Source organism: Zonotrichia leucophrys, chromosome 11 (genome assembly GCF_028769735.1).
Source record: "Zonotrichia leucophrys gambelii isolate GWCS_2022_RI chromosome 11, RI_Zleu_2.0, whole genome shotgun sequence".
In the NCBI taxonomy this organism is placed as follows: Eukaryota; Metazoa; Chordata; class Aves; order Passeriformes; family Passerellidae; genus Zonotrichia; species Zonotrichia leucophrys.
Genome location: NC_088181.1, coordinates 9,540,431 through 9,548,987, shown reverse-complemented (window position 1 = coordinate 9,548,987; position 8,557 = coordinate 9,540,431). Strand labels below are relative to the sequence as shown.

At 41.0% G+C, this 8,557-nt stretch overlaps 1 protein-coding gene across 2 annotated transcripts in view; it reads right to left on the bottom strand.

Moving 5' to 3' along the window:
• Positions 1–636: 636 nt before the first annotated feature.
• The window catches only part of SLC12A4 (solute carrier family 12 member 4), a 46,930-nt gene continuing 39,009 nt past the window's right edge, over positions 637–8,557 (bottom strand). The window contains exons 18-25 of one of the 2 annotated variants that reach the window (XM_064722966.1): positions 7,164–7,359; positions 6,334–6,503; positions 6,025–6,156; positions 5,821–5,928; positions 4,978–5,162; positions 4,249–4,263; positions 2,089–2,222; positions 637–1,789 (exon numbers count right to left, since the gene is read on the bottom strand). In XM_064722966.1, coding sequence (XP_064579036.1) covers positions 1,698–1,789; positions 2,089–2,222; positions 4,249–4,263; positions 4,978–5,162; positions 5,821–5,928; positions 6,025–6,156; positions 6,334–6,503; positions 7,164–7,359 — 1,032 coding nt within the window. In that variant the 3' untranslated portion in view covers positions 637–1,697. The remainder of the gene's footprint in view (positions 1,790–2,088; positions 2,223–4,248; positions 4,264–4,977; positions 5,163–5,820; positions 5,929–6,024; positions 6,157–6,333; positions 6,504–7,163; positions 7,360–8,557) is intronic. The other variant, XM_064722967.1, reaches the window with a different exon arrangement.

Below are 8,557 nucleotides of genomic sequence, written 5' to 3'. Positions count from 1 at the left end.
TCCCTGGCTGTTGTCTCAAAGGGATCCTGGCACAGATGAATACCATCCTGATCCCATCAGGTATACTTACAGAGAGAACAAACAGGCTTTAACTATTAAACTCCTATGAACAGCATTTTTATGAAGTTATTCAAGATAAAAGCCTGGATGGTTTCTCAGATTTGCATCTCTCAGACAAATGGTCATGCTGTGATCAGTGGAACACCCAGGAGTGCCACCACAGCAGAACAGCACACCACCCAGCCAGAGCCCATGGACAGAACTGGCTCAATCCCTTCCTTTCTTCCTGTTCTCTGGAATGTCACCTCACATCTGGCCCTAGTTTGGATCACCACTGTCCCAGACACAGAAATCTGGAGGGTACAGCAGTTTGTGTGTGTTCAATAGTTTCCAGGAGCAGAGCTCTGTATGGCTGGGGGTGCTGGCAGTGCCCCAGAGGTTTCACTCCTCAAACACCCCCAGCTGCTCTCAAGGCTGAGCTGGCAGCTCCCCCATACAGGATCTGTGCCATCTGGGTGAGCACCCAGCCCCTTGGCCCTCACCTGCTGGGTGCAGCAGTGCCAGTGTTGGACCAGGGCAGGGCAGGGGCTCCTCCTGCACACCCCACCCCACCCCACACACAGAACAGAGAGCAGCTTCAAAGTGTATGCAACATTTTATTGAAAAAATACGAATGTTCTGTACATAAAGTACAACTTAATGGGCTTGATAAAATCTCCAGAGACTTATTGGTTAATATAGGTCTTCTTTTCTTCTTTTCCCTCTAAGGGCATAAAGCATACAATGAAGCAGCAGGTCCCTGTACTTGTGCAAGTGCAATCCCATGGCTGTGTGTGCAGCTCAGCACCTGGCTCTACACGGGACTCCAACATGCCCAAAGTACTTTTGATGGATGGTCTGCAAGGAATTTAAAGCATGGAAGAACTGCACAGGACTGGTCCTTCAATCCACTGGTGATTCAGAATTTATTGTGAGAACTCTGTTCTCCTAAACAGTCTGCATCTGCATATCCAATATTTCTGACAAATAAATACAAAAATAAATAGGGATCTGGCCTCACAGAACCTGAAGTCTCAGAAGCAACAAAATTTTTAGCAAGCTACATACATAATTTCAACTATGTCAACATAATTTATTTAAATCTCTATCAATAAATGTATTAAAAGTATAAATTCTTACCCAATACTGAGAGTTTAATTCTGGAAATAAACCCAGAAAAGGAAAGCTTTTTCAGTCCTCTCTTACTTCAGTGTGCTCTTAGAAAATGCTTTATAGCTGAACTTCAGCAGAAACTAGCTGCTATATAATGCACTTCTATCCCCCAAACCTAATATAAAAAGCTTTTTAAATCTTTTTACAGTAACTGGCTTTCATGTCCTAACTTTACATACAGTTACTAAAAATACTGCACATAGCAGTGCTGACTAAAAATAGGTTTAGTGTTAAAACTACATGCACAAATGCTGGGGTACCAAAGCAGAAACTGAATAATGTGGCAGCTTCACAATTTATGTTGCTAATTGGATGGTGTAACAAATACTGCAATCCCAAAAGATATGTATGTTGCAAATGGAAAAACAATGAACAGGACTGGATGAGGAGAAAGGCAAAAAAACCTTTTTTTCTTCTCTGTTTAAAACTGGAATGTCCGAAATGGCCAAGAAGGAAAATGTAGCCCAGGGGTAGAAGCTTCTAAATCAGGAGTAAATGGTGATGACTTCTCTGCCACCACCTCTCACAAGCAGTACCCTCTCCAGACCCTCAGTCAAGACTTCGAGAAACTCCATGTCTGTTTCAGTACAGTCAAGGACAAAAACCAAAATACACAGGGGTTAGACCAGGGCCAGCTCACAGCCTTCAGCTCTGGTCTCACTTAGTGCAGGTACCCCTCTAAGGACCAAAATACTGTGAGTTTGTGGCACTTTTTCCTATGAGCAATTACCTCCTTACAGCCACAAGCCAGTGCCCTCCACTCAGGGAAAGCTTTGTCACATATCCCAGCTCAACAGCACTGGTGACCAAATTAATTCAAGAGAACAGATTAAAGAAAAACCTTCTGTGGGGCCCAGGCCTTGCCTGAAAGGATACAGTTTTCATCTCCATCAGTATTCTTTGGAGGACCAGGCATGTTGAGGAGCACAAGTCTGGCATCATGGGATCTATTTACAATGACTTCATTGAGCTTCACTGCTGTGTGCATCCTTCGGACATTGGACTGGTTCCTGTAGGAGAAGCACATTCAGACTCACTGTTAGAAACATGCCTCTGAGCACTGAATCATTAAAAAGGTCCTTTAAAAACATACTCAAATCTCCTAAATACCCTGTTAAATGTCAACTCAACACAGTGATTTCCTTCCAAGTTTATGATCAAGATACATAAGACATTTCCCAGACCTACTCAGGTACAGCGAGTCTGCTGGTTTTAAGATCTCTGGAGTCAAATCCAGTTTAGAAAGTTACACTGCTCTTCAAAAAGCATTCTTGTAAAGGTGATTTAGTGTTGCATAAGAAATTAGAACACAGTTGCACGAGGGGGATGTGCTCTTCAACCAGGCACAGTCGTGACTGCAAGGCCTTCCATGCAGGCAGCCCTTCCAGGAGCCCTCACCCTGGCAGCACAGGCACCTCTCCAGCCCCAGCAGCACCAAACTCTCTCAGGGGCCTGGGAACCAGCACCAAATTCTCTCAGGGGCCTGGGAACCAGCACCAAACTCTCTCAGGGGCCTGGGAACCAGCACCAAGCTCCCTCAATGGCCTGGGAACCAGCACCAAGCTCCCTCAGGGGCCTGGAATCAAGCAGGAGCCTGGCACCACCGTGCTCAGCCACACTTGCCAGGAGCACACTTCGCTCCTGGTGTTAACAGCAGTTGGCTACTCCAGAGAAAGGTTGGGCCACTACAGATTATAGTGACAGAATACGGAAACACAGGATGGCAGCCCAGAGCAGGCTGGGTATAAGGGGCTTTTCTGGAGGGTTATAGGGATGTTAAGCTCTCCCTCAGGACACTAATCAATCTCTTTGCCTGGTTGTTTACAGGAAACACTTCTACCCAGGTGTCTCTAAAACCTCTATCACACTATCTAACTTGAGTGGCCACTTAGTTCAAATTTAGGGGAGAAAAGGGAAATAAGTGCAGCATAATCTCACACACATCCGCTCCATAAGAATCCAGGCTAAGAGAGGTAAAAGCATTAATTATTTGGAATATATTACCACAAAATAACATCAATTCATGCAGGAACAAAACTCAAAAGTAACCTTTGGGGATTTCAAGCCTTCTTACAGAAAATCAACCATTATTTTGGTAACATAAAAGGAATACAGAAATAAATAAACTTATTTGAGTTTATATATTAGAATATATTTATACTTTTGAGGCTCTTCCACTTAAGTTTTTGTCTTCATTTTAATGTAATAAAAATAAATACTAGAAGAAACAAACAAAATATGAATCTGTGCTTTCATTGATTCAGCTTTGCATGATGAGTGAAACTCTAGTAACCATGCTGCTCTTCTGAATATTCAGATTTGCAAAAAAAAAAAAATTTATATGCACAAAAAGAAGATGTGGTGGGAAGAACCATGTTTATTATGCTAACAGAATAATTTACCCACTGTGAATTACCTCTCTGTTACTTCATGTTCTTATTCAATTTGGATCAAGAACACCCTCTGTCTTCACCACATCAGCTTCAGAGAGCCAGGGACAACACTGAGGCCAGATTAGGTTTACAGGAAGTGAGGAAAAAGCCAGCAGCAGGAACACAACAGTTGTTAGCTATGTATAGTTTTGGAAAGGAAACTGAAAACTGAACGTGTGGTTTTCTCTAAGGTGGTATTTCAAACTGGCATCTCCCCACTGATCTGAAGGTGTAGGCTACAAGAAAGGGCTTGTTTAGTGCCCAGAAAGTGCCAGAACTAACATCCTAGCAGTGTTGTGCAATGAGAGTTTCTCTAAATGAGTAATGTCTCCTCCTGCTTGTGTCATACTCTGCTCAGGAAAATAGGTTCAGACTGGAATTGTTTTCTATCCTTAGTTCTCGTCAGGACAACTCCTGTAGTTTGTTACATCCTACTTATAATGATACTTAGCTTAAGTAGCTAATCCTGCTCTCTTTAAAACATTGCTAAGACTGCTCAACTCTTCTTCCATCAGTACACACAGTTTTCCTGCTTTTATCTGAGAAAATTAAGTCTTTCCTCTCAACCATCTTAACGTACTTCTAATTTAAATAACAAACTTACACGATTTCCCACCCTCTGAAAGCATGGAAGAGGAAAAAGTACAGGAAGTTAACACCAAATTCAGCAGAAGTTCTACAGTAGGATCCAACCTAGAACAAATTTGAATTCTGATTTATGAGGGAAAAAAAAAAATCTGGAACTTTGCCAAGTATGCAAAACTGACTGAGCTCTTCATGTGAGATGTAGGACATCAAAGAAGTCACAAGAGATTCACACAGTTTTACACAAAGCCAAAATAGACCTTTACTTCTCACTCTTCAGTGGTAGCACCCCAGCTGTTGTTACATGCCAGTGCTCCTGCAGCAGCAGCTCTCAGAGGGTTTATCACACACAGATGCTGCTCCAAATCCTTGATCACCATCTCCACAGCTTCTTCCTTTATGGGTTAAACATCCACACTATACACTAGACAGTGAAATTATCATCTTTTCTTTTAAATTCTGATTAGGTCAGTGAAATCATCCATGTGTTTCTTTGAGGGATTTGGGAGACAGTAAGGAATTTGTCACAGGATTTAACAGTTCCAATTTAGCATTTGGCTATACCAAGTGAAATATTGAGGAATGTGTGCACATTTGATTGGTTAGAGGTTTCTGCTGTCTTTTCATAGCCAGGTCTCAATGTTTATAGCACAAGTCCACACCAAGGATTAGGAAACAAAAGATAATTAAAAACACAGCATGAGTAGAGCTTCAAGAGGTGCAAAGTGTAGACTTAGACAGGACTCACGGTTTAATGGTGATGAGATCTCTGAAGCTGCCCACAGCACTGCCCCGGTTCCGCTTCTCAGCATCACATTTCTCCTTAGTCCAGGTCATCTGGATATTCTCAGGAACAGGGTCTGCCTCATCTTCCTCATCTGAGTAGAGGCTCTCCAGACGTGCTATTGAATGTCTGTCCTTGACAAGCTGAGCCTGGAGGGCACATGAGTGACCAGGTGAACTCAGAGGCTTTATTTTATGTTCTCTGGTGCTCTTTAAATAATTAGATACAAATAATTGTATCTTCTAGCCTTCAGGAGAGTTCTGATACCAGGCATCTGCCCTAGCCAAAAGTCTTACATACCAAACTGACTTTTAACAGTTTTGATGGGTGTAAGCCAAGCAGAATTTGGACTGACATAAGCCTGTATATATACAAGAAAAAAATGTCAGTCCAGCTCACATCATGACATGGTGAGGAACAACAGACAAAATCAGCCCAGAAAAAAAAGTTTTTTAGTTTTGAAAACTAAAAACAAAAAGCTTAACAAACCCATGCAGAAAAGATGGATCACCTTTCATAGCTACATGACATAGACATCATAGTCACCTCCTATAAGTCCAAACTGGAAAGACATCTTCAGTAGGAAAACAGGATATGCTATAAATTGACACAAATACCGGATATAAAGAAAAAAAACAAGAACTACATGCAATTTTGGGAGACAAAAAAAGCTACACTAAAAGTATTTCCTTACATCTTTAGAGCACAGGAGTTAAATTTAAGCAGCAGCTACATAACACACTGCTAGGAAGGCACTTTGTGTCATCACCCTCAGCAGCCCATAGAAAACAACCACAAATGACATACCTCCCTTTCCCTCTCAGTTTTTGTCAGCCTCATCTGCCTCAGCATCTGAGATCTCTGCTCCATCATAAGAGTTCTCTCATAAGTATATGCTGAGATATCACTATTGTGCTGCAGAAATAAGGACAAATATTGTGTTTGTATTCAAGTCGTAACAAAACATCATCATGTGCATAATAAAGTGGAAAATGGGCTCAATTCCCTTACCATTTCTACCACTTCTACCTCTGCCTCTATTCGGAGCTGATAGAGGAAAGTAGCCAAATCTTTCTTCATCTGGATGCTGTTATCATCCATCTGAGCAACAGTAAAAATTCTCATTTTGCATTTTCTCCAAACCTGGTGAGGAAACACCAACTCTCAGTTATTTGAACCAATAACACTTTGCTCTACAAAACAGAAACTTAGCAACATGTCCACTCTCATTTATCAATACAGGCTCTACAACTGGGCCACGTTTCTTTAAACTAAAGAATGCAGAAATAGGTGGGGGACATTCTCTGTGTAGCTGCTTACTTTGTGCTGTTTGAGAAGAAAAGGAAGCAACATCAGCATGCCTCCATCATGCACAATCCACCACACATCAATGTTGCCTTCGTTGTAACGCTCGTGGTTGCTGGGGTAGAAAGAGACATTTTTGGGAACCAGCAGAGCCAGGTGAGCTGCAGTTGTGCAGCGAACAGTACCTGCCCAGGAGGGGGAGAACACAGTCACTTCCAATTCTGCAAGAGTCATTTATGGTTAGAGAAACACCACCTACTGAGCAAGTGTCAGCAAACCATAGAAGTCATCACTTTATAAATAAAGTATGTACAGCAAGGCTTGCACAGACAGGTCAGTCCCAGTGACAAACCCAGGATAAAGCAGACTCACAGTAACACAAACCTTATTTCACACTGGACAGTAAAGCAGCAACCTTCAAAGCTAAGAATGAGGAGACAGCATCTGCTCTGTTCTAATTTGATTAAGTAACTGGACCACAGTAGAAGGACAGACATAGAAGCAGGGAGAGTGTTACCCACTAGAGTAGGATAGGTTAGAACCACTGACAAAACAGAGATTATCTAGGAAACAAATTATAGTGCCACAAAACCAACATGTCTCAAGCCCAAAATTTTTTAACCATTCACTAGACACGAGTTTTAGCTGCTGGATTAATCTTTGAAGGTCTTTCTTAGGTCTTTTACCTAAAGGAAATGGTATTTCAAACAGAGAAGTGTCGTGAGAAAATACTAGAAAAAAAGGCAAACTCAAAACCAATCTTACAAAGATTCTGTTAAAATCCCATGTGTGTAATAAACATCTCTACTCACAACCTCTGATCACACCAAACCTTTAAAGCTCACCTATAAATGTCTTCCAAGACCTTGGATCTTCACTTTGTCTCCAGCCATAAGGCCACCCCAAAACCACAGTGTTGTGCTTCATGCCACCGAGCCCACAGGACTGGATCAAGTGAGCAATTCCTTCTCTAACTTTATTGGCTACAACTACTTGACAAAATCCTTTCACCTTCTCAATTTCCATCATATTCTTGATAGTCTGAAAGACAGACAGGGAAAAAAATCTCAGTTTTCCTTCCCAAAAGGAATTCCTTTATAGACAGAATATTTCTTTGTCATGAGATCATAATGTAAATGCCTGGTTCACATGTCCATAGGTAAAGCATATTACAATGCAAAGTTCTGCTCATCAGATTTCCTTCATAAAACAAAAGAGAAAACATCCACTTGTTTAAAACACAGTTTCTTTCCAAACATCAGCATTTCTAACAGATTAAAAGATTTTTTGGTTTGTGGTATCATCTCTTATTCATAATAGTAGATAGTGATATCTGTGTTACTATTTTACTTTCCATTTTCTAATACTACAACACTCACCTTTTCAAACCCAAGGCTAACTGACTTCATTTGGATTTCCAGTTTCAGATTCCCATGTAACATGCTGTATTATATTAAATTTACAAATATAAGCACCAAATCACACACACTAGCAAGTATACCTTTTATTTGTTTAAAAACTAAAACTCAATCAACACATAAGCCATTAATTAGCTTTCCTTTTGTAGCAATTTTCCTACAGAAAAAGCCTCTGGGGAAAAAAAGCAAATACACTGAAGCTGTACAGATGTAAACAGGGCTATGGTGTCATGTTTACATAATGAGAATTAAATAATTTATTAAAAAATTTTCAGGACCATCCTTCAATGCTTTTTGTAATAAATTTATCAACACACTGAAAAAGAACACATTTGCTAATTTTCACAGTTACTGAAATTACAGAATCACTAGGTTGGAAGAGACCTTTAAGATGACCAAGTCCAACCCATGCCCTAACACCTCAATTAAACCCTGGCACCGAGTGCCACATCCAGGGATGGTGACTCCAGCACCTCCCCAGGCAGACCATTCCCCTACTTTATCACTCTTTCCATAAAAAACTTTTTACTTGGAATATTCAGAAAGCTAAACAGTCCCCTTCCCTCCATTAAGCAGTCCACAGAAACTTCTACAGTCATTATTTCCTATAAATGAAGGGAGTGTTATGCAGCAAGGCTGTTTACAATGGTGAGCATTGATCTGCAGGCACAACTGGCAGCTGAAACATTTCTGCAAGTCCCTTCCTGAACAGCTGTAGCACTGCTGAACTTGTTCTGTGTTTCATGGAAGCCTTATCAAGATGCTTTTTTCCACATATGATTATGAAACAAAATTTAGCATTATCTGCCCACTCACCCCTT